At 37.5% G+C, this 25,621-nt stretch overlaps 1 protein-coding gene and 1 long non-coding RNA gene across 3 annotated transcripts in view; one reads left to right on the top strand and one right to left on the bottom strand.

Moving 5' to 3' along the window:
- DCBLD2 (discoidin, CUB and LCCL domain containing 2) overlaps positions 1-24,402 on the top strand; it is a 43,350-nt gene extending 18,948 nt beyond the window's left edge. The window contains exons 3-16 of one of the 2 annotated variants that reach the window (XM_068695870.1): positions 2,158-2,295; positions 3,563-3,614; positions 4,947-5,019; positions 8,421-8,554; positions 10,120-10,160; positions 11,310-11,525; positions 12,917-13,041; positions 16,841-16,988; positions 17,339-17,512; positions 18,413-18,506; positions 18,863-18,912; positions 20,083-20,220; positions 21,248-21,702; positions 22,486-24,402. In XM_068695870.1, coding sequence (XP_068551971.1) covers positions 2,158-2,295; positions 3,563-3,614; positions 4,947-5,019; positions 8,421-8,554; positions 10,120-10,160; positions 11,310-11,525; positions 12,917-13,041; positions 16,841-16,988; positions 17,339-17,512; positions 18,413-18,506; positions 18,863-18,912; positions 20,083-20,220; positions 21,248-21,690 — 1,826 coding nt within the window. In that variant the 3' untranslated portion in view covers positions 21,691-21,702; positions 22,486-24,402. Of the gene's footprint in view, positions 1-2,157; positions 2,296-3,562; positions 3,615-4,946; positions 5,020-8,420; positions 8,555-10,119; positions 10,161-11,309; positions 11,526-12,916; positions 13,042-16,840; positions 16,989-17,338; positions 17,513-18,412; positions 18,507-18,862; positions 18,913-20,082; positions 20,221-21,247 lie in introns of both variants that reach the window. The other variant, XM_068695861.1, reaches the window with a different exon arrangement.
- On the bottom strand, positions 22,307-25,206 carry LOC137863117 (uncharacterized). The gene is made up of 2 exons (XR_011100697.1): positions 24,620-25,206; positions 22,307-22,600 (listed from the first exon to the last, which is right to left on the bottom strand). It is a non-coding gene; the product is annotated as an uncharacterized lncRNA (long non-coding RNA).
- Between the last annotated feature and the right edge of the window lie 415 nt (positions 25,207-25,621).

Genomic DNA, 25,621 nt, shown 5'->3' with positions numbered 1-25,621 from the left:
TAACACTGGCAGATACAGATGGTGCAGTTTCTTAAATATTCATATTTGAAGCAGTAAACAATGGAGAGACTAAACAGTGATCTGAATTTGGAAGGAATTAATCTTCTGAGTTTATCCAAGTTCTTAATTTTCTTGCATTCAGAACTGCTAATAGAGTCCGGTATTGAAATAATTGCATTACATAAAATCTGAAATTCAATGATACCTATTTTAACTCAGAATAATTTAAAAGTTGTCTGATTTAGATTCAAAATTGACTTGTTATTGGGTTAGTTCATTGATAAGCAGAGAAGGTTTCTCCTGAAGCTCTTAATGGTTAGTTCTCACTCTAAGCCTTTTGAATATTTATCAGTAAGTCAACAGATTGAAATCTTTGGTGTTAGGTTTGTCAGTAGTTTCAGTAAGATTTAGAGGTGTTTTGCATTAAGTTTCGTTGCAATCCAGCCAGTATGTATCTATACTTAGATGTATTTATTTAATATATTTTATGTAAGGCCAGATCTGTAGGAGCAAAGAATGTAAACTACTGTGAGAATTCCCCTCCTGCTGAAATGCTGCTGTACAAAAGTGCTTTGGGTCCTTCAGTGCATAAATACAGACAAATTGGTGATACTACATTTTCTGTACATACCATTGACAGTCATCACTGCAGTCACATTTTGTCCATTTCTGGTACCAACTTTTTCAAAACTCTGCTAAAAATCTGGAAGGAGGCCAGAGAAGAGCTGGGGAAGTGATTTATAGTCTCAAAAGTATGTCTTGCAATGAATCATAAGGTGCATCCATCTACAATTTGTCAAAGGCTGTATCTCCATGGTATGAGCAGCACTGGATCGTTTATCCAAGCTAGATTTACATGTCTTGCTGCGTGTGTTTGCCCAAAGAAGAGGTTAAATGGTGTCTGTCCTGAGAAGAGTCTCGTGCTGGTCAGCTGTGTAACAAGATCCAGAGGCTGAAAAAAAAAAAAAGAAAATGCATTAATTGGAAAAATGATGCAGTTCATCGTAATGAATGCAATTAATCTCTGAAACATAGCTTAGGGCAAAATATAGGGCCACTGGGGAGCCTTGGTAAAAGGGAACTTATTTTCATAACTTTTGTTGACGACCAGCTTAAGTAGTGAACTGAAGTAAGGTTTTATTGCATGCCACTTTATACGTTTCATTGAAGTATTGTAAGATCTATTTTCTGGTTTTCATCAGAAAAAAAAAAAACACATCCTTTGTTTGAAAAATATCAGAATTAGAAAAATGTAGGAAGCTCTGAAGAGTGACAGGAACTTGCATTTCTATTTTTAAAGTGTTTGAGATTGCAGTTCTCTTTTTAAAGGAATTTGACATACCTTTTTGAAAACTATATTTGGTCAGAAACAGGGCCATGTTATTCCAACCCCAATTCCTTAGTACTGTAATTCTCCTTTAGGTGAGAAGGTTATCTTTTTTTTTTTTTTTTTTTTCCTCTTTTACAATATGATAACATACTTACAAAAAGACAAATAAATGAATTGTAAACTGAAACATACGTGGTGTTATCTACTGTTGGGGTTATCCACTTTCAGTATTCTGCAGAGAATATACGGTCAGAGGCTGTTTATAACATTGATTGTCCAAGGGTGCTTGTAGAACAGAAGATTTTTTTTTTCTTACCTGGTTAATAAACTGCTCAGTATTTTATTATAGTTTCTAGTTAGTAGGGAAGAATTCCGTACTGATTTGAATCTGTTTAATAGCCATTCATCCAGATAATTTCAAGTTATTTGGTAGTAATTCTAGGACTTTATAGGCAAATATTGTCAAAGCTGCTGACTCCAGCTTCTCAGTCTAAAATGCGGTATTTCTAGTCATTTTCTATTACAAGAAAAGTATCCAGATCCAGAGGCAGACCAAGTCTATGCTGTATTACCTTTTTTCTTTTCTGAAAAGCTCCAGTACCTCTCTTACATTTTCTAGGTGCAGCAAAATGGTAGGTGAACCAATTGCAAGTTTATATTACCCATACTTTGCTTTAAATGGACACTGACTACGTGCCTTTGTATTATCTACGTGTTTTTGTTTTTGAATATATACACCAGAACTAATGTGAGCTTACACTGGAAATGAAGATTCTAATTACATGCGTTGGTTTTAGTCCACGTCTCTTACCTCCTTCTCTTCCTAGGAAAATACTGTGGCTTTAGCTTTCAAATGGATGGCTTAATAACTTCAAAAAGTAATGAAGTCACAGTACAGTTCATGAGTGGAATACACACTTCCGGGCGTGGATTTCTTGCGGCTTATTCAACCACTGACAAATCAGGTATTCATAAAATTCTCTTAGTTTTTCTGTGCTGACAAAATGAGAGTTGTCTAGTTAAAACTAATAACTAATGCAATTTTTTCCTCACACTCTCACAAATTAACATCTAAAAGTGATTAATTCTAATACAGTTTTCCTAATATTACTGCACAGGAAATTGAACTGTTGAGTTACTATATAAGCTATGGTATTTAAAAAAAAAAAAAAAGTTCTTTTTTATTGAAGCTTACCCCAGATACAGCAAGAGTCATAGTTACTTGTTATGAGTGAAAGAGCTATTTCGGATAAAAGATGAAATGCATTTTTTCAGGTAGTAATCCAGATGGCAGATAACTTTGATTTTTTTTCTTAGCGAACTCTATACATTTTAAGCAGACCCACCTCATGGAAAATTTTAGTTTCAGTAACAGCTTGCTATACTTTCTCAGCTCTTCAATCCCTCGTTGACTGCTGACTATTTTTTTAATGATTTTTTTGCCATTTCTTGTCTCCCCTCGTGTTTTTGTTTTGTTTTGTTTTTCTGGCCTTTAAAAGAAGCTACTGTATTTGTTTTGCATCTTCTTTCACTCATTGTAAAGGTGAGTGACATATGTGGTCCACAAGGAGATGAGGGATTGCCAGCAACTGCTTTGCAAGGCACAAAGATTGAGAAAATCCTTATTAGATGTGATTTTAAAAAGAACAAATGAAGGGTTTTCATGTGATTTTTTTTTTATTTTATTTTTGTTTTCTGGTGCTTTTCTGTGTATTTTGGATTGTATGTGCTTACACAAAGCACACAAACATAAAATTTGATGCAACAGTCATAATGCCAGTAACGTGTCACTCTAATGTTCCTGTGCTGCCTGGTTTTAATAGTGTAAGACTGTTAAGTGCTGAAAACACAGGCCTGTTTAGCTAGCTTATTACCTAATTTTCTCTGTTTCAGTTTCCTTTTGTGAACAGAGCATATGTTTGTGTCTCATTCATAGGTTCCCTGAAGTATCACTATAAATTAAAATTAAGCTACAAAAAACTTGCCATATGCTTGTAGTGTATCTCTTCATGTCTATCTAACAGTGTATTTCTCAGTACTCAAACAAATTATCAAGGTTCTACTGTCATACAACATCTGTTGAAAGAAAATTATTAAATAAGAACTTTCTTTTCCTTCGAGACTTTTGGTTAAGCCACAGAGGCTCAAATGTGTTTTTTGTGCCCTTTTGAAAAGCATGCTCAAACCTATTGTCTTTATCATCCTCTTGACCTAATATTTTTTTCTTTCCAGACCTAATTACCTGTTTAGACAATGCAAGTCACTTTTCCGAACCAGAATTCAAGTAAGATTAATTTTACCTCTTTTTCTGCCCCTTTATCTGTACTGAAGTCAGTTTCTAGTTCACTGTTACTTACACCTAACCTAACTTGAAAATTGGAGGTCGAGAGGACTCGAGAAACAAAGAGATTGGGGTTAGAGCTTAATAATATTGACATTTGCACTCGTCCTTCTTCTTCTTCTTTCCTATTTTTTATCAGTATACAGTAGAACCTCGTTAATTTGCACTAACACATATAAGCTAATATCACATTCCCATTAAAAAAATACACTTTTATAAAAGTATATTACAGGGTGTACGCCCCCTCAATACTGAAATTCATATTAAAGTTCTCAGAGAAGCACTGAACTCTGAAATGGATAAAAAGAAATAATAATTGCAAAGCCATTTCACAGTTTGGTGTGAATTAATGAGGTTCTGTAGAGGTACAAAATGCTGTTCCTTCTGATGGAGGAAACATACATTGTTCGCCTGTTTTGTCCTCCATTTCTGTCTAAAGCAAGGACAGTGTTTAAAGCTGTAGACCAAAGTGAAGTATTTAAACTTACTTTTTGGAGAAATGAAGCCCTGAAATCAAGAGCTTTCAATCAAACCTTTTGAAATGCAACCTTTGCATTCCTCATTCATTTTCCCAAGTTCCAGAATTGTAGGTTCTGGCATTGCCCTGTAAGTGTTTGTCTTCATATCCTGTTGATTTCACGGTAACTGCAAACTTGCTTCAACTGTTGTTGAATAGACATTTTACCCAAGTTCATTGTTAAATCTTTAAGACTTAATGATTTTTGTATGTTCAGTATGAAATGGCACCAGAATGTGAATGTGTGCAGATGTCTTCCCATTTTTTCCATGAGCTAGTGGTATTAACTGAATTTGGCCTGTTTTTTTATGATCAAAACGTTGCCAGGAGCTATTACAAAATATCATTACTTTTCAGATGTACAGTTTAAAGATGCAAAACAAATAGATATGCGGGTCTCTAGTTTATAAAATATAATTCATAAATACTGCTACTTACAAGACTTTCAATTTACAGAAGCCATGTAGTATTTATGATAAAAAAAAAGACATAATTTTATTATATTCAGTTATTATAACTGAATTACAGATGAAATGGGTTTTTAACTACCTTTTTCAAATGCCTGTTCTGCTGTTGTGTACGTCTCTTCCAGAGTATATTTTTGTCTGATTTCTTATCTTTTCAGTTAGGATATATTCTCATGTAATGATAAATGAATGATAACACAGTGTACTGTAAATAAAAAGCAGTGACTGTTGTATAACATTGTAAGTTACAGCCGCATGCATATCTTGGCCTGATTTTTTGTTTTCTTCTAGTAAGTATTGTCCAGCTGGGTGTGTGATTCCTTTTGCTGATATTTCAGGCACTATTCCTCATGGATACAGAGATGTAAGTAAACTTAATACTGTGGGCTCACATGAATTTTGGTAAAATTTGTTATGTATGATTAAAACTCTGTTACAGATGTCTGCATTAGCTCTGCTGTCTGGGTTCAGGGAGTTGTGTCTCCTAAAATGAATAACATGCTACTTATGTGTTTCTTTTTATGCTGCTGCTAAATGGCTGGTGCTTCACTGAGTCCAGAGGAGGCTCACAAAAATAATCTGAGGGCTGGAGCACCTCTCCCATAAAGAGAGTCTGGGAGCGCTGGGTTTGTTTAGCATAAAGAAGAGACAGCTATGGGGAAGCCTTCTAGTAGCCTTTCAATACTTAGAGAGGGCTCATAAGATAGACAGTGAAAGATTTCACCAGTCTTGCAGGTTTGTAGGGTAGGAAGTAGTGGCTTCAAATGGAAAAGAAAACCAGAAAGAAAAGAAACCAGATCTAGATTGGATATTTGAAATACGTATTTTACCACAAGGGTGGTTAAGCATTGGTACTGGTTGCTGAAAGAAGTTGTGGATGCCCCATTCTTCGAAGTGCTCAAGGCCAGACTGAACGGGGATTTGGACAACTTGATAAGGTGCCTGTGCTCCAGGTGGCGGGTTTGGACTAGATGATCTTAAAAGGTCCCTCCTAACCCAAACCATTCTATGTTGCCATCTCCAAGAAGTGCCATAATACAGTAGAGACTTGAACATTTTTTGCAAGACCTGCTGAGAAAGATGGATCAACCAAAATACTGTTTCATGTTTCATGTTTTGTTTTTGATGGCTTTGTCAAGTTGTGAAGTTCAGATTTATAAAGACAGAAACAATAGTGTGTTTTTTAATGGTGTCCTCCTGTTTTTGACATTAATATATCTCTAAACAGAGGCTTTCAGTTGTTTACATTGAAATTCCGTTTACACTCAGCAGCTGTAAAAAACATTTGCAAAACAGTTAAAACTATAAAATTAACGGTTCTATAAATGGGAAATAAACATCTAATAATGTAGTTTACTTAGAATGCTACAAAAAACTGTACACTTTTAAAATATTTAATATGAACCTGAAGTATGCCTCCCTGATTTTTCTTTTCTCAAATATCTGTAAATCCTAGGTTACCTGTATAAATAACCTCCCATATGTTAAAAAAGAAAAAAAATCACCACAGTATAACTGTGTTAGATGTTCTGGTCCACAGTAAGTCCTTACTAAATAGCTGCAGGGCAATTTTTATACCTAGTAATAAGACAGAGTTGATTCTCTGCCCATCTGTACATGTTCAGCCTGTTGGAATTTTTTTTTCCAAAATCTGCAAAAGCTGTTTGCTATGCAGGAAAAAGGAAATTTCAGGAAATAAATTCCCTGTTACTTTGTGTTGTTACTTTGTGTACTTTATTATTCTATTCTGAATAAAAGGCAGAGAATTACCTAGAAGTCAAGTTTGGAAAGAAATCAAGTTGTCCACCACTTTAGATAAAGTTTCAGGTAGAAATTTCTCTTGCTTACCTTTCTAATGATCTTAGCTTCTTGCTGCTTTAAAAAATACCCTAAACTTTGATTTTTTTGGTGTGACCCTAATGTCTTACACTCCTTGAGGACTTGCAGCGCTCATTGCTGACATCTTCTGGTGAGCAGGGATAAGAGATTTTCATCTGCTGCAGGATCGCATCCTTCTGCTTTCAAGGAAAATAGGAAGGAAGGGAGAGGGGCGCAGAGTTCACCAGCCAGACGTCATTATATTTATTTAGAGAGCTTTGGGGATATTTGAGGGGTGAGGAATAAGGATCCACAATCGGCTGGAGTTTTTATGTGTGAATATACTGAAGAGAATTATATCTACGAATGTCTCGGTAAGCAGTTTTTCTGCCAGTGAGCCTGAGATATAGGGGCCTCCTGGCCTATTGCAGCATGCAATTATTTCTCAAAAGGCCACAGTAGAAAAGTTGTTCTTTTTAAAACAAAACAAAACAAAATGTTGAGGACAATCATCTATGAAGTCTCCCTTTTCTGGAAAGGATCTGCTGATTCATCCTAACAGAATTGCAGCGAGGCTCAGTAGTGCCCAGTGGAATGGTTGGCAGAGCAACGCAGCAAATGTATTTAGTACTAGCAATGAGCAGTAAACTTTCTTTAGGACAGCAACTGTTAAAAGTAAATATAACTCTGCAGTCGTAATCTGTTGTTTATCGGCTTGGGAAATCTGTGCTGGGATACCACACTAGGAATAAAAAGCTAAATGTGGTTCTGGAAGGTATATATGGAGATACCCAGGTGATCTGCAGGCAACTTGGTCCCCGCTGATACTCTAAAATTCAGGTTGATCCCAGTCACATTGAATGTGAGCAAGGGGCTGCAGAGTTGCCACGTGTCTGCGCATACTCAGTGCTTCACGTGGCCGGCAGAGCCTGTGAATAGTCTGTATGTGCCTGTTGCACCGTGCAGAGCCAGTCATCCTGCAGGAACTTGGCGTACACCGTTGAGTGGGTGCAAAGCCCTTGCTGCTAAGCCTTTTTTGGAACTGGACTGTGTTTCTGCTCCTTAGCACAAGGACATTTCTGCCTTGAGCCCATTTGGGTTTTAAGGTCTTGCTTTCCAGATGAAAAAGGTGTCCTGAGCTGGTTTGCTGTGCAGTGCAAAACGGGCATCTAGCTCTGCTCAGTCTGTGCTGTGCCTAAATGACTTGGTGTAGTGGGTTACTCCTGCTGTCAGGACTACAAGCCATGGAAATGGAAATATAACTGTGGTATTTGTTAGCAGGGTGGGACTAACATCCTCTGGAATACGAAGGGAAGAGCAACAACAAAAACAGTTTGATTAATTGATCTCCACTGACCTGTACAACATAAGTAATAGGGTTCCTCAGAAGAAAATGTATTCATATATTATGGTGTTTTTTTATGGATCACATTGCTGGGATGTTAAACCACGTTTAATCACGAGATGAAATATATCACCCTCTGGCTCAAAGTTACAAAATCTGTACTGCATCACTCCTTAGTTGTGAGAAAATGAAGAAAACACACAAAATATGTTTATACTAAAAGGTTTTCTTGGAATTTATATATTCAGCTTCTGTTGTCTAGCATAAAAGATTTATCATAGGCTGAAAATCTGTCTTGCTGTCTTTCTTAGAGTTGTTCACCTTGCTGTTTACTTGAGCATATTTGATTGCAAGAGTTGCATTCCAAATATGTCTGCGCTAGGACTCACTGAAATGTCTGAGATGTTTTTTACGTTTTTATAAATTCCACAATAAAACAAAGATAAATGATTTCTAACTAACAGATATAGTTAAATAATAACTTTCTTAATGTCATAATAGCAACAAAAAATGTGACTTGGCAACATAGCATTTACAATACACTGTGTTACTTAATGTATTTACAACGTAGTATTAATTTTTTCTTTTTCCCCCTCCTCAAGTCATCATCACTTTGCATGGCGGGTGTTCATGCAGGCGTTGTGTCAAATACTCTGGGTGGCCAAATTAATGTTGTAATCAGCAAAGGCATTCCATACTACGAAGGCTCCCTGGCTAACAATGTCACCTCAAAAGTGTAAGTGCACCTCCTGTGTCCTCCTTCTCTTTAGCACCATAGATCTCGGTGCTGCCTCATCCCAGGAGTAATTTCAGTTACAGGATCTACATGTTCCACAGGCAGATGCTGTTCTGTAAAGTTCTCACAATTCTCTTTTACTCTGCAATTTTTTTCCCAGGTATTTTTTTTTAACCTCTAGACCATGAAGATTAATTTCACAAAATCTGCAAGGAGCTTTTATCTTCCAAAATGCATGGCATGGCTATAAATTCCTAATGGGCTGTGTAAAAATATTAATTTGTCCAGTTATTTTTTCATAATCTGTAATTTCTATTTTTTTTTTGTTAATTGGATACCATAATTTCTCTTGTATGAAAAAGGGGAAGTTTGATATCTAAGGATATATATTTCTCCTAAAATTTCAAATTTTACAAGCTAGCGTACCGGTTTTTTTCTTCTTTTTTTTTCTTCTTTTTTTTTCTTCTTTTTTTTCTTCTTTTTTTTCTTTTTCTTCTTTTTCTTCTTCTTTTTCTTCTTTTTTTTCTTCTTTTTTTTCTTCTTTTTTTTTCTTCTTTTTTTTCTTCTTTTTTTTCTTCTTTTTTTTCTTCTTTTTTTTCTTCTTTTTTTTCTTCTTTTTTTTCTTCTTTTTTCCCTTCATATCATAATAATGTGTGTGGGGATTTTCTGGGGGGGGGCAGAGTAGGGGAAGAAGGTGGGAGTAGGTAGAAAAATTTTTTTTTTTTTTTATTCCATCGCTGTCCTTTTAGTCCCTTCTGTAATTTAACGATTATGGTTCAGACTTTTTTTTTTTAACAAAACCTTGAGGCAAAAACAATCCAATAACTGCTTTATTTCCATGTTACTAGTGTTTGGAATCCAATAGACAAAGGTCACTTGCCCTTGGTTGTCTCTATTAAATGAGAGCAGCTACTGTTTGTCCTGAGGTTGGAGGTTAGGCTGGGGAACTCAGTCATTGTGAGGAATGGTCCATGTGCATGTGTGGGCAGACTTGCTCTGGGCAATGGTGAGATGAAACCTGAATAGTAAGTAATGTGATTTTGGTGGTTTGGGAAATACCAATATGATGAAGATGAAAATTTCTGAGTTTGAATGCAGGTCAAAGAAAAGATTTTTCTTTTCCCATTTCTCCTTTCTCCAAGATTTAAGTGTGAGAACTGTAGTGCAGTTTTGAACAGAGGAATTTGCAGAGCAGAGCTTGCTTTCCGCTTGATGTATTGGTGTTTCCATTGTAGCTGCATATGGATGTCTGCAAGAATACTGCACAAGAGAAAAGAGTATAACGTCACTTTATCTCAGAAGTCCCAGGAACAGAAGTGATCAGCAGAGATTGATTCTTTTTATTATGATACAGTTAATTAAAAAGGGAAGCATCAGTTGAAAAGGGGTTTGTACTTAAAGCACTGTGACCAGGTGGCAGAAGTGTTCCTTTCATCATGAAATCCTTGTTTAGGCATTTGTGTCTAGGTTTCAGTGGCAAGCAGTCAGACAAGAAAAATAAATTGAAGGCAATTTGTGTCAATTTTCCTTACTTAACACAAAAAACATCTTTTTGTTTTCTGCAGGGGACCATTATCTACAAGTCTCTTCACATTTAAGACAAGTGGTAAGCATTATCACTTCTACTACATGTCAGTACTTTCGTATGAGTTCTCTGTGTTCCATTACTTAATTTTGTTCTGCGTAGTATTTTCACTGTCTTCCTCAGTAGTGTATAGTAGTGTTTCTTTTGAATTCTTTTACTAGCATGTTTTGATGATTAATTGTCACTATATTTAAATATGCAGTGTTGTATGTGTAAATAGAAGAATGCAGTATGTCATGCTTCAGTGATTGTTTTGTTCAGTTGCTTGTAGGCACATGTGTTTGTTGTGCTGTTTATGCTCCCCTTATATATGTGTAAGACATTCTAGAACTGCGTTCTCCGTCCTGCAGGGTGGTTGTCCTGCCAGTTTATACTTATTTGTCTTTTAAAATATTTTCCTAGTAAAAATCTTTCTTTAGTAAGCTTTGCTTATCTGCAAAAAGAGATTTTTTCATGTTTTGCTCCTCTACTATAATCTGGTTTAAAGTGACTTAACTCCTACGCTTTAAGCACACCACTTAAAGCAGTATTAGGTACTTGTTAGTTGCTCTTTATTTCTTCTTTTAGTACAGGAGCAAATAGATATTGACTAGCCACAAAGAAATTTCACCAGCAATTTAGGTAATTTTTTAGCCATTGGAAGAACATGACACGGAAGGAAACTTAGTAGGAATGGTGACAAAAAAATTAACTAATTTCAAGGACGGATGTGTTTGAGCTCAAGGTGATATGGATTTTGACGTTCATTGGTTTATTGTCATCAATTAACATTGTGATATTGAGATGGTTTGAAAACCAAGAAATTATGTAGGCACAAAAAGGAGCGAGTAACCAACTAGTCTCTTTCTCATTCCTGAACTAACCATGTGATGGACTTTTAAACGACAGCTCCCCTCCAGTGCTTCTCTGATAGTCCTCTGTGTGGGTGGTAATCGAGAGAATATACACATTATTCTTGAGCAGGCGCAAAACATTTAGTAACTAAATACTAGAAGTTTGGTTCCAGCATAGAAGAAGACAAAAGACTGTGGTTTTTTTTTGGTAGTGTTGTTACGGAATAAATGTAGATGTTAGTTTAATATATGCCTAGCAAGTGTTAAACTCCAAGCAAGTAAAACCATTGCATAACTTGGATTTTCACTCTGAATCTTCACCTTTTCCTGTGCTCAGGTTGCTATGGGACACTTGGGATGGAATCTGGGGTAATCCCTGATTCCCAGATCACGGCGTCATCTATTCTCGAGTGGTCTGACCAAACAGGACAAATGAATACTTGGAAACCTGAAAATGCCAGACTGAAAAGGCATGGGCCTCCTTGGGCTGCTTTTCTCAGTGATGAACACCAGTGGTTGCAGATAGACTTGAATAAGGAAAAGAGAATAACAGGTAAGTGAGCTTGATGCGGCTTTTAAGGTGCATTCAGGAGGTTTGGTTACTAACATCATTTTTTTCCAGTGTTTAATCTTGGATAAAATCCAGAAGATGTTTAATTACAAGTTCAGCCATATTCTAGCTTATGCACCAGAAAATCTAGAGTTGAACAAGTGGAGTTTCATAGTACAAAACACCTCTTTCATTAGAATTTGTTGAAGTGCTTCCTGTGTTTATACTGTATACTTGATGCTTCCTTACTGATTGTTTCCTTGGAGGCTCAAATCCATCTCCAGTCAACTCAATCTGCTGGTACCTCTGATGTGGGTGTACTGACGGATGTTTCTACGTTTTCCCTGCTGCCCTCCACAGCCACAGTCAATCCAGCAGTAGAGATGGGAGCAGTTGCTGTGCTCTGTGTGATGAGCAGCAGGCCGAGCAAAACAGCTGGCAGCCTCCCCTTCCTGAAGGGGAATGTGGACCGCGACTCAGGGTTGCTGGACCCTCCTAGCAGAGCCTGTTGTGTTGTCCCCCAGCAAACGGACCAAACAACGCAGAGTGATGCAGCCAGAGCCTGGGTTAGGCTCTGCTCCTTCACAGGGATTGCGGTGGACCTTCTGTCATGGCTCTAGTCGCTGTGGTTGTTTGCAGAGACAGCTGGATATGCTGTGTATCCAGTTCAGTCCGGGTGGCTTCATGTTCTGGGAGCTGGGGAAGCTTGTGGTTCCCTGTTCCTGCTGATGGCAGTGTGGCCTACGCTGAGTAGTGAAGCCCTGAGGCACTCGCAGTTTGGGGTTAACTTCAGGGATAGCCTGCTTGAAAGTAAACCCAACGACAGTGCAGCTATCGTATCTTCTGTGCTAATGTTAGTGTTTTCTATTTTGACTTAATTGTTCAGAGGCAATCGCTGTTGTTAGCGGGCATGCTTGCAATCTGACTAAAGTCCAAACTCAAGTTGGGGACTGTTCAGATTTTACATTACTCCTCTAATTCCTCTGATAATAACCTTCCACGAAGCTGCTTTCCGTGTGAGTCTTTCTGCAGCTCTGAAGTGTCTGCTTTAGGGGGCTACAGTTCTTTTTGGTGGTGATTTTAGGTTGGCAGCACAAAAGCAAGGAAGAGAGGTGCTATCGGCACCTGCAGGCAGAAGCAGGCCATTTTCACCAAGAAATGGGGACTAAGTGCTTATGAAGGCTATATTATGAGAATTAAAATTTAAAAGTAAAATGATTATAAAGTTTTAGGAGTTTCAGAACCTGTTACCCTGAAGAAACTTTTCTAAATGTAACTGGACCAGTAGAGATTATAACTGTCTAACTCCAGATTAAAAAGTTGATACGTTAATTTTTTTTTTTTTTACAAACTGGTGACAGTCTTTGTATAACTGGGCACTGTTATTTTCACAGGTATTATAACTACTGGATCAACCTTAGCGGAGTACTACTATTATGTGTCAGCCTACAGAATTTTATACAGTGATGATGGACAAAAATGGACAGCATACAGAGAGCCCGGCATGGATAAAGATAAGGTAAAAATTACCACACATTTTCTAGGTATGTTCTGTGGAGATTCACAATTGTAAATATGGCCAATTTTGGTACAGTGAAGAAATATTAAATAACTTTTTCAGTGTAATTTTTAATCATAAATAGCATCCATGCAGAAGGAAATCAGAAAATGTGCAGATATGTAGGGATTTGAAGTAGTGTTCAGAAATTCAGAGGTGATTTTTTGACTGTTTGGGAATGGGAATATTCTGTACAAGTAACTTCTGTTGCCAGTGGTAGGCTGCCTGGTACTGTGTCCCTTTCTAAGAAAAATAGGTTGCTTTTTATGTTTGTTTGTATCGTTTTCCCCTCAAATCAGAGTTTAAATTCTCAACATCTTCTAGATTACAGCATAAATGTTAGGTATTGTATGATTTTCCTTCTTTCATAGCACTTTTGTTAATCTGTTGATTTTTTTGACCAAGAAGTTTCTTAGTTGTGTAACAGAACAGTCATTGCAGAGAGGAGGTATCCTAAAAGAACAAAATGGTATGTTTGCATGGCAAACGCATACCACAATGGAAAAAATGTTAGCAGTAAGATAGATAGCATTGTGCTACCTGTTCTTCCTAGTGGTTCAGATCAGATTTTCTTAAACAAGAGAATATTTGGAATGCTAACTGGAACTAGGATTTCTTCCTTTTTCTTAACATTCTTGGATGCAGTTTACTTCCATAGGCTTGTTGTATCGTGTACATGTGGATATCTGGTAACTTTTTAGGAGAACAAAAACCCAATCTTAAGAAAGTTAATTCTTAAGTGGTACTTTCTGGGGTTTTCTGCTCGTTTTGTGGATTAAGAATGTTTCAGAGTAGGACGTAGCAACTTGTTTCACTTGTTAAAAGCGACCCTGACTCAGGGAGCTTGTCTACTTCAGGTTTGCCTCCAAATTCTGTTTCTTGTGGTTGTATGGCCAAGGTCTTATAAGCAGCTGTCCTCAAGGAGTTATTCTTTCCTTCCTGCTCCCTGTGGACAGTCCCCAGTGTGTAGATTCAGCCGCCAGAGCATCCTGCAGGCGTAGGAAACTGCCTCACGTGCTCTGGCTCATGACAGGCAGCAGCACCTGCTGTCGTTAACAGTTCCTGAGTCTCACTCTGAGCTTCAGACCTCTGCCTGAAGAACCAGAAGGGATTCCAGGTGCTGAAATAGATGATGGTACCTTTCCTGCTGTGTTTCCAACCCTCATCCTGAGGAAGTGCAAGGTAAAAGTACCATGTTGGTTAAATTGAGAGGTTTCTTAATACTGGACACAATCACAGTGGGGAAACTTAACTGAGCAGGGGTGGCTTTACTGCTGGGACTGGTCCATCTCCTTGAGCCTACACATGTGCTACCAGACTGTTAATATGAAGTATTCAAGGTAAACAAATACAGTATCTTTTGCTGTTTTTTGAGTGCCCTCTTCTGGCTGTAAAATAAAACCTCAGCTAGCTGCCTAGACTTAAGCTAGGTTTAATTTATTTTCCTAGAAAACATTTACAGCTATTGCTTGTTAAGTGAGCTTGTTCTTTTCCTTGCAAGTTTGTGAAGTAAAGCAAAATGTGGAGCTTGAGATTACACGTGATGGATCTTTTTTGCTCTTGGAGCTTGAGATTACACGTGATGGATCTTTTTTGCTCTTGTTATATCATTAGTTACCATGTGTGAAGAACTGTACATATCCAAAGGGCCAGCTGTGAAGGGAACTATTTAAGTAAAAAAAGTATTGGTGGTGTTGATTTCTGAGGCTTCAGAATATCAGATTTTTCCTCTGGCACAATCTCATTCAATATATCTTTGCTTTTGGACACAAACACATGCAGGTGTCTCCCTTTTGATCCTTATACAACTGTACACCAGACAAATCAGGTGTTGCAATTCCCTGTTTTTTGAAAAATGTTTTAAATTCCTGAAGTTATTTAGGAGACTAGGAGCTTTTCCAAAGCTTTCCTGTAGTCCTCTATGTAAATGTCTTCTAGAGGTGTACCAGTATTCAAGAAAAGCCTTCCTTATCATTTTTATCTATTTAAAGAAGGGGGAGGGAGGTTTGAAAATGCTTGAAGTGGGGAGAAATGACAAGTTCCGTTGATGTAAAAGCACAGGGGTAAGCTGAGTCTGATAACAAATGGAATATGAAAGTGATTTGCTCATCAAAAAACTTTCAGTTTGTACTGAGCTGAGGCAAATTTTTATGGGGGGAAAAATAATATATATTGAGCTGCAGGCAAAGTTAATTTACTGTCTTAACACTTGACATCAAAAAGCTTGACTGTAATGAAAGCAGTAGTAGTAAAAAGTAGTGTTACTTCGATACAAAAAAAATGAAAACGTTGGTTACTTAGTTGAGAAAAAGTAGAAGAAAAAATAATACATCACCTACATGAAGTATTGTATTTAAAGTGAGCAATTCTTTTTTTTGTTTTTTGTTTTTAACTAAATTGACTTATTTGATCAGTCAGTGCTTTCAATCAGGTTGACAATTACTTTGTAAGGACAAACCAAAATTCTTACGCTCAAGTGGTAATAGTAATGGGGCTTGCATGTCTTTTGAGAGTGGGGATAGACACGTTATGTAGGTCATGAGGCTTGACTCCATTAATGACTACTAAGAGATTTTTTTTGGTTTTGGCTCTTGAATGGCGAGTGTCCTGGAATAATCCTTTTCTTTCAAACTAGTTGAGTATTGCAGTTGTTTAACCCTACAATATCTATTTTTTGAATAAAGTATGAAACACCAACAAGCTGAATTGTTCAGAAGTAGCAAGGTACTTAAATGTTTACATAGTAATGTGATTGGGCAGAAAAATCCTACATCTCTTTAACATTTATTTTTTGGGTGTGTGCTAGTAAAGTCTAATTCACTTCTTAATTCCATTCATCATGATTTGCAATATCTGCATCAAGACTTGAAGACATGATTTCAAACCAGTCCTCCAAGAAAACGATGGACTGGTTCGCTGGCATTGGTCTGGCTGTTAGATATTGTGTTAAGCAGCTTGGTGCAAAACCTGTCAGTCTAGAAGCTTGTCAGCGTGCTTATTCTGCATCACACATACGGTGACTCTCTGCTTACTGTTTTTAAATTTCAACCAGACAAAACAGTCTTACATTGTCAAATTGGCGAAGTTCTTTATATGCAAAGGCCAGCAGTGAAGGACCAGCTTTAGCTAATTCTTTAGGCAATTTCTGCTTCTTTTTCTCCCATAATCAAATGGCTTCACATGAGATTTTTGACAGATACGATTTTGCTTTCCTAACATAAATTTTAACATAGTATTTTGGTTGGAGTTCTGCTTTGTAGATAGCAGCCGCTAGAGGACAGTGTGACTACATACTGGACTTTCTTAATTCTTCCTAAGAAATGCCATAGCCATTCATAGGACAGGCCATGCTTAAACAACTATGCAGTGTGAAGGCACTGGTAAATTCCTGCTTTCACAGTATCATAATTGCTTGCTCTATTTGAAGAATAAATGACAACAGCAAGAAAGAACTGAGTTAAAATTATTTTTCAGTGCCATACAAATGCAAGATTTATTTAGCAATAGGCATTACCTGGGTCCCATCAGTACCTTTATTTGAAGTAAGGCAAAGGCTGTAGCAGGTATGTGTGTGTGTCTGTGTGTACACAACTGTTCTTTCTTCTGCATGGGACAGGGCAGGCAGCAGCACAGTTCTGGGGCTGAAATATTCTCAGGATCCTGCATTGCTTGTTTTTGCTAAATGAAACATCTAAAACAGTTTTACTTCCTTAGTTGCTATTTATTTGTATAATATAGTCTTTTTTTTCTTCTTTTCCAGATATTTCAAGGGAACACTGAATTGTACCAGGAAGTTCGTAATAATTTCATCCCACCTATTATTGCACGATTCTTTAGGATTAACCCCTTAAAATGGCACCAGAAAATTGCAATGAAAGTAGAATTGCTAGGATGTCAGTTCAATATAGGTAAGAACTGAAAACCCTTCAATTTTGCAAGACAAGTGGTAAAAGGTGTCAGTAAAGTTTATGTTTTGGGCATATTTTCAATGAGAAAACAATACTGAGCAGAGCAATCCTTCTGTAACTGCTACTGCTGAATTTCTTCCGAAGTTACTACACTTAGCCTGGAAAATAGCTCATTTCGGTGTAATAAGGTGATTTAGAAAGTATTTCAAAAGACACCAGTCACTTGCTTTCCATGTTTCTGTTTCATGTCTTTTTCCTTATTATTTATATTTTCTTGATACATTTAAAACTTGAAATGTGTGAAACTAGCCTTTCAAAACCCTCTTTTTACAAATACTTTTCTTTTAAAGTCCGCTCTCCTAAACTCACCATGCTGCCGCCACCACCACCACCGCAGAACAATGACAAGAACGATGACTTCAGTGATGATATCATTCACTCAGTGAAGACATCGCTGCAGACAGATAAAACAACTTTCACACCTGAAATAAAAAACACCACGGTGACTCCAAGTGTAACCAAAGGTACCCATGCTTAAACAGCGATAGTGTTTGGGAACTGCTGACAGTACTTTGCTATATATTGTGTGCTTTCTGAATTTAACTTTTCTTGACAATTTTCACGTGCTATAGTACACTATCAATCTTTTCATTTTAATATTTACCAGTATATTAAAGATGTATGCAGAAACAAACCCGATACTCTAAGGAATGTAAATATTACATGTAAACTGAGTTCAGCTTTTAATTACTGAACAATTTTTTTGTTAAAAAGGAGAAGTTGCAACTTGTACTTCCCTTCAGAATTAGAAGTAACTGCTTGTTATTTAATCTGGTAATTTCTCAGGACAAAACACTTTTGTCATAGCTTGTCTTTTATGGAACAGTCACATTGGCATGAAATTCAAAAACAGTCTAGCATCCTTGTTGTTTATCGAAGAAAATTGTCAGCAGAGAGCAAGGTGATTGCAAGTGTAGGCAGTGGTGGAGTGTCCTTTGGATAGCAATGGGACAGGATGGTCTAATGTCACGTGAAGAGCCAGCATAGACAAATAGTGATTAACTGCCAAGGTACTCTGGTATTTCCTTCTCATAGGAGGTTCAAACTTCAGTGGTTGCATACTCCGGGGCTCTTTGTTAGCAACAAAATATATTGTTCTAATAGAAAATCTTATTGAAACTAGGTCAAAGCTGTTAATCTTGATGAGAAAACTCTCAAAAATACTGTCTGTGCATACATGTAGGAGAGATGTTAATTACTGTTTAAACTGTGAGAGCATCCGGGGGGTAGCTTAGTTTAGCTGGGTGATCCAGTGGGCTAGATGTTATACATGACAATGACACACTCTACCCAAGTAGTTTTTAAAATAAGAACTGATTTATGAGAAACTCTTGTCTGACACCACTTAATTTAATGGCTTTCAGATGTGGCATTGGCAGCAGTTCTGGTTCCAGTGCTGGTGATGGTCTTCACTACTCTGATTCTTATCTTAGTTTGTGCGTGGCATTGGAGAAACCGGTAAATGAATGGGTTAATAAAAGTACTTCACATGAACGTTAGTCTGGTGTGTGGGAATTACATAGTCTGCATGTATTGCCACGGGAACCACTTGGTGCACACTTCTGGAAGGGACTTTTTTCAGAACTATATTCTCTTTCTGAGAAACTGTTCGTTTATTTGAGTAGCTAGCACAATGAAAAGCACTTCTAAATATTTTCATTTTAAGTGCTTTTACTGAACCTTGATTTCTCCAGTAGCAGCAGGCTGGTGCTTTTACTTTAAACTTGACAGCCAGCTACAGCTAAGGTGACAGTTGCTGAGCATTAATTCATCTTCTGGTAAGCAGACTAATAAAACACTTTCTTTTCTCACAGCAAGAAAAAAACGGAGGGCACGTATGATCTACCTTACTGGGATCGTGCAGGTAACAGATTGATTTTATGACATCATTTACTTAGCATTCTTGGTGTGAAGTGTTTTTCAAATCACAGTAATGGGCAATTTCTACTAGCAGAAACTTCTCTACTGCTGACTAGCACAGACAGAAGGGACAGCGAGCTTCCTTTCTGAACAGACTGAACTTTTCTGTTTTCTGAATTTTATTCAGAAATGGAAAATACCTCCTGCTCAAGCTTAAAGCTTCAGTCTTTTTTTTTTTAGTAAACAAAATGTAGAGTCTCTTCATTACAAGGAGAGAGGCAAAAACCATTTATGAGGAATGTTTTTATACGTTTCCTAGTCATATTTCCGGTGGTACTTCTGTCCTGGAAAAAACCTTTCATCTAGTTGTATGAGGTGTGTCAAGTTTTATCTTTTTTCAGTGTCCTATTAGCACGTGGGATTACTTGTATTTCCTATTAGGTATCTTTTCTGTCTTTGCTGTCCTGTGCCACATTAACTTAACATAAGACAGTTCCACTGCACAGCATGTGGTGCTGCAGCATAAAGAGCTGGTGCAGCAGTTGGATTTTTACTGTCTGTATGACTGTGCTTCCTTTTTCTGACCCTAAGCTGAAAATTTCCACATTTGTGTTTTTGTTCTCTGGCAGTTTAAGTATAAACTTTATCCTTTAGACAAGAAACCTTTTAATGGCCTTATTTTTATTTATTACATGTCAATTTCTGATAGGTCGCAGCATCATTGCTTCAGCATGTTAGTGTCATAATATCCTGTATCAAAATGTTAATGATGGATGTACTTATTTTTCTCCTCACTTATTTAAATGTTCAGTAGGTGGGTCTGTTTTAAAAAGGACATTGAAATTTGGTAAAATGCAGTATCAAAAAAACCACTGTTACACTTCTCTGTAGAACCTCTGTCTGTGCCCTCCCCTGGGCTGCCTCATACAGCAGTTCTGTAGGTGCTAAGTACTGCAGTGGGAGCAGACAGGTTGATACGATGACAACGATGGTTTCACCTCAGAGTCTTCAGGCTGCCATAAAACATTAAAGTATCCCATTAACACAGCATCATGCAAGTACTGGTAATTGATTTGTTTGCTCACTACTGCAGAATAAAGACATGGTGTAAAACATTGTAATAGCTTTAACTACAGTATGGATTTACTTTCATTTTCTTTAAATCCATGCGAAGGATGGTGGAAAGGAATGAAGCAGTTTCTCCCTAGCAAATCAGCAGAACATGAAGAAACTCCTGTACGCTACAGCAGCAGTGAAATCAGTCGGCTAAGACCAAGAGAAGTCCCAGCAGTGTTACAGACAGAATCTGCAGGTACTTTTGTTGTTGTTTTATGGGCTATGCAATATATAGAAAAAGCCAAAAAATGCCAGGAATTTGGCTATGTTTAATACTTTTCTGGTTGCTTTGGGGAGAAGATGAGAAATGAGTAGTTCTGTAGGTAAATGCGTATCTTAAAATGCAGACCTTTTCAGCTCTTACCTGATTATGCTGTGATGCATGTGGATAGACACTGTCCCAAGTTCATGCAGAAGCTGAAAGCTGCTGTACTTGTCCTTGAATGTCTCTCTAGCCAAACTGACGTGCATTTAAAATAGTATTACCACATTTTCTTTATGCACAAATTGGAGATGTGGCATTTGGTTTCCTGAGCTGAGAATGACTTATATCATCCTCTTCATCTGGAAAATGAGGAATTACTGATAACAGCACATGCCCTTTACTTGTGAACCAGACATTAGAGGAAGATGACTGCCTTTGGTTCTGTGCTTACGTGAGGGCAGAAATATGCAGACACGCAGAAATTACAGCTTCACAGCAGGCAGAATCAATTCTCTCTTTGGCTGCTCGTCTGTTTTTAACACAGCTAGCCAGTTTTCTCACCTCCAGCTTTTGTTATTCAGATTAGCTGTCAAACAAAACCATCTCAGCTGACCACGTGCAGGCTTCTCCCCTCACAGGACAAACCCTCCACCCTAGGGACCACTTCTTATCCAAAGCCAGCCAGGATAATTTCATTTACTTTTAATATTGCAGGGAAGCATGTTTCAGAAAACTTGGTTTTGACCAGATTTACAACATGGGAAATTGTAGCTCACCAGGGAAGAAGTGTAAGCCTGAGAAATCAGGATGTTGTAAGCTTAAGCTATCCAACAGCTTTATCTGTTGTGCGAAGATTACTTTTTTTTTTTTTTTTTTTTTTTTGCAAAAGCACCTGGTTGTGGCAGACAGACTGACCACTGGCTTGATCTAGGATAGTAATTTCTGTGATGCTGTTGACATTAATGTGTTGCTGCTCTAAGTGTATTTTTGTTTTGTTTTATTGGTGCTTGCACCACAGAGTATGCTCAGCCACTGGTAGGGGGCATCGTCGGCACACTTCATCAGAGATCAACCTTTAAACCAGAGGAAGGGAAAGAAGCAAGCTACGCTGATTTGGACCCTTACAATTCACCGGTACAAGAAGTCTATCATGCTTACGCTGAACCATTACCTATAACTGGACCAGAATACGCAACGCCAATAATCATGGACATGTCCAGTCACCCCAGCACTCCTCTAGGCGTTCCTTCCATTTCCACCTTTAAAGCAGCAGGGAACCAAGCTCCTCTGCCGGTGGGAACTTACAATAAACTCGTATCGAGGACAGACAGCGCATCATCAGCACAGGCGCTATACGACACGCCCAAGGGGCAGATGGGGCCAGGTGCTGCAGAGGAATTGGTGTACCAGGTACCGCAGAGCGCAGCCCACTCCACCGGGAGTAAGGAAGAACTAAGTTAGCTCATGCGTAAGGTAGGATGAAGGCAACTGTGGCTTGTTTTTAAAAGCCAGCTGACAGTTTCATTTTCTAATCACACTGTTTTTATATTGTTAGTCTTAAGTAATACAATGTTGAACCAAAAGATGTGGCATTGGAGTCTGGGAAACCAGTAATTCTGCCTTTTCTTAAGCTGTATATATAATTACAGCTTGTCTCTTGCAAAAAAACATGGACTTTTTTTTAAACTACTGTACAATTGTCTGCCAGACATGAGAGAAGAATTCTTCAAGATTAGCTTCAGTAATTCATAGATGTGAATGATAAATTGGGAGAAACAACTGTTTTAAGTACAAAAGCCAATAATTTCTTGCTAATGGTACTATTTCTTACTATTTCTGAGGGGAAAAAAGCCCACAATCAGAACTCCTAACTTTCTAAAATCTGTATGTTAGCACTATAGCTCCTAAAATAAATTTTATCCTACAAAATGCATGTACAACCTTGGACTCTAAAAATAATATCAGGACTGATGGCAAAAATCCCATTAACTTCACAGCATAAACTAGTCTTGATAGTGAATTGTTATTTTGGCTTTTGTTCACAGGATTGCTTATTGTAACCTGTATGTTCCTCATATTTCTCACCATTGCTGTTAGCCTTCTAAAACTCGAGTCCGCTGCCTATACAATCCCTCTTCTTTTCTGCCTCATCTCCTTAAGCCACTCAGTCTTGACCCCTTCTAGGGATAAGGTAGGTACAGTCTAAGTTTTACAAGCAACTTACCTGACAACTGCTTTTGCGTGTTCCCTTCTCAGTGAAGGCTGCTCTGACCAGCGTCTGCATTTGATTCAAACTTGTACAGGAAGCTGCCAGGTGTTCGTGGTGACTTGAGTTCAGAGAGGTTCCCACACCCTCAAGCAGTATCTGTTGCTGTACATTAAGATGTGAGCATATACAAAGAAAAATATGTATATACTTTTGTGAGTGCTTGAGAAAGCACACAAATACTCTAATGGTGCATAGCTTGTGTTAATACATGCATTTAGCACATATGGTACATTTTAGCACAATTGGAAAACTTTGGCCATAGGGCTTTTCTTATGATTGTTCTTAGTAGAAGTATAAAAGATTCCAAAACCTTTGCCGAGAACAATTACTGTTCCAAAGAGTGTCAATTTTAGAAGCATTTAATTGAATTTGTATCTTTTTGAATGTTCCAGTTTTCTCTACTGCAGTCAGTCTTCTACTTGAGATAATATAGACTAGTTTTATCTAGGTAATCACAAGATAAAAGCAACGTGGCTATCACTTCTTATCTTGTTAGAAAAAAGCACAGCTTTTTAACATAAACAAGTAGTAGAAAAAAATCTTAAATAGCTTTAATTTTTATTGTAACAGCACTGTTGGGAGGATGCTGAATTAATTTATAAATGTGAAAATCCCTAGCTGCACACTAGCCCAGTTTTATGGACTTTAATGGTTACTGTTTGTTTCTGTGATACAATTCAAGTCAGCCTTGTTTATTGCCCATGGACTTTACATGGGGTGGAAAACATCCAAATCCAAACTAAAATACTATTTAAGCCGACTGCCACCATGTATTTCTTACCAGTATGGGATCCTGACTTAACACTTGAAATTTTTTTGCACAGAGGCTGTATATAACTCAGTAAACCAAATTTTTATGCTCTGCTACCTTAAAACCCAATTCTACATTTCTTTTTTGATCATGAGAATGATGCATTTTTTTAGATGTGGGAGTCTAAGCCTAAATCTGATTAGGCAAATAAGGTTGGTATGCAGGACCTAGTCATGAAAAAGGAAATTCCTGCATATAGGTTGCATTTTTGATGTTACTGAAACATTTTATGCTTGATAAAGCTAGTTTGCAATCTTTTTAGTTTTGCTTAAACAGGTAAATATGTGCTCTTACTCATCAGTAGCAATTATGACTCTGAAATTACCTGAGTTTATTTGAAAAGTGCAGAAAGCTATGTTTGCACCAAGCTGTGACACACTTATTCCAGCCAAGTCAAGAAACATTTAAAGCTTTTAGGCTTAGAAAAAAAAATTCTGCCATAAAAATGAATTGATATGTTCAAGTCAATAAAATTAACACTCTTGGAAATCTGCATTTAATTTTTACTGTAGGCCAGATATGGTATAACTGTGGGTGTACTGTAGACTAAGATGGTGTTAGAATTAAAGAGTTTCTGTACAGGGAGTTACTTTCAAGCAACCAAATGCAGTGTCATTTCCTGAGCAGCATAAGCTGTTGACTGGAATGGTTGCTTTAAGAATGGAATTAAGTTCCTTTTTTGAAAGAAATGGGTCTTGTGCTTTGCTCCCTGCTTTCAACTTTGATCATTTTATCTTCTAGGGCTAAGATACATTTGAATATTGAACATTTGGGTTTAAGATGTATGCTATGAACTGTTGAACACTGATTCCCAAATGTAATTGCATGACACACCTAAGGTTAGCATTTTCCTGTGTGCAATGCAAGCAGAGGTACATTTAATGGGTCTCTTTTTTACATGTGAAGACATATGGATATAAAATGTATTTCAATCTTGTTTGGCTTGAGTATTCTCCCAGAATGTATGTTCTTACCTCAGCATGTATTGTAGTTGCTCAGTATTTGTATATGTTGCTAGAAATTAGACTGTATAAATAGTGAGTTTTTTAATGTATGTTAAAAAGTATTTTAAATAAATTGTACATACGTATCATGCTCAGTATGTCTGTATTTGACAATCTACTGTCAATAACCTCTGGTTTGGAAATGCAAGGGTTATTTTTTAGCTATGATACTACATCTGGGCCATTCCCTGCCTCCAGGACTGACGTTATGCTGTTTCCTGGCAGTAGGTGTAGGTAGCAACCAGGCAAAGAGGAATCCATCCTCGTCATGTCACCAACCATTAGAAGCAGTAAACTGACGCTTACCAGAGCTCTCCTCATGGCGGAAATCTGCTGCTGGGACAAGCGGTATTTGCAGGCAGGCTCTTCCTGGAGTTCGCTGCTGGCAGAATGCTGGGTCTGTGCTACCCTCCAAAGACGAGTTGAGACACCATGTAGGCAGCTGCCCTGGGTTAGTGCAAAGAGAAGATCAGGCTCTGGTCCAGTGCAACCCGCTGCTTAGGGGCAGAGACAATCCCTCAACACCACTCAGCAGACCACCCCCTCTGTACTAGCAGTCAGCCAGACCATAGATATTTTCCAATTACTGACAAAAAACCTTCTTTTGCTTTCAAATTTTCCATTCTTTACCTTAATTCTTGCACTACAGTTCCTGAAATAAGATTTTTTTTTTTTTTGCAAGTACAAAGTTATAATTGGATCCTAAATGGCTTAGTCTTGAGCTTGTCAAATTGAAATACTCCTTGCACCATTACCAGCAGACTATATCAAGCCTCTCTGTATCATGCACTGACCACTATTCTAGGAGGCCTGATCTCAAATGGGACAAGGAACTGTGTAAGGCAGAACGCATGCTATTTCCTTAGATGTCTCTGCACCTTGTTAAATATACATTTTGTGGGAAAAACAACTTATCTGTAATAAATGCTGTTACTACAGTTTGTGCTGTCTCAACTTCATGTTTAAGGTTTTTCACAGCTTGGGTAAAGGCAGAAAAAAAATGGAAGCAGAAATGCATCTAGATTTCTGAAAATGTTTGTTTCAGAATTAGCAAACATCCTACTATTGCATACCTTACAGTGCATGCAAGACTCCTGAAATACTCATCTTTTATTTTTTTGTTTTTGCTATGAGGTAATAGCAAAAGCTCAGGAGAAGTGCTTAAGTTAAAAGGCAAAGTATTCTGTTCACTACACAAACTGCATTATTTCTAGGGAAAAAAAGTTCCCCAAAACTTAAAACCTTTAATGTAAATGAAATTTGTCCATTAGCCATAACACTGAGTATTCACATTTGTGCTGTATTGCT

This window comes from Anas acuta, chromosome 1 (assembly GCF_963932015.1).
Source record: "Anas acuta chromosome 1, bAnaAcu1.1, whole genome shotgun sequence".
Taxonomy (NCBI): domain Eukaryota; kingdom Metazoa; phylum Chordata; class Aves; order Anseriformes; family Anatidae; genus Anas; species Anas acuta.
Note: the sequence above shows the minus strand (reverse complement) of the source record. Positions and strands in the feature narration are given on the sequence as shown.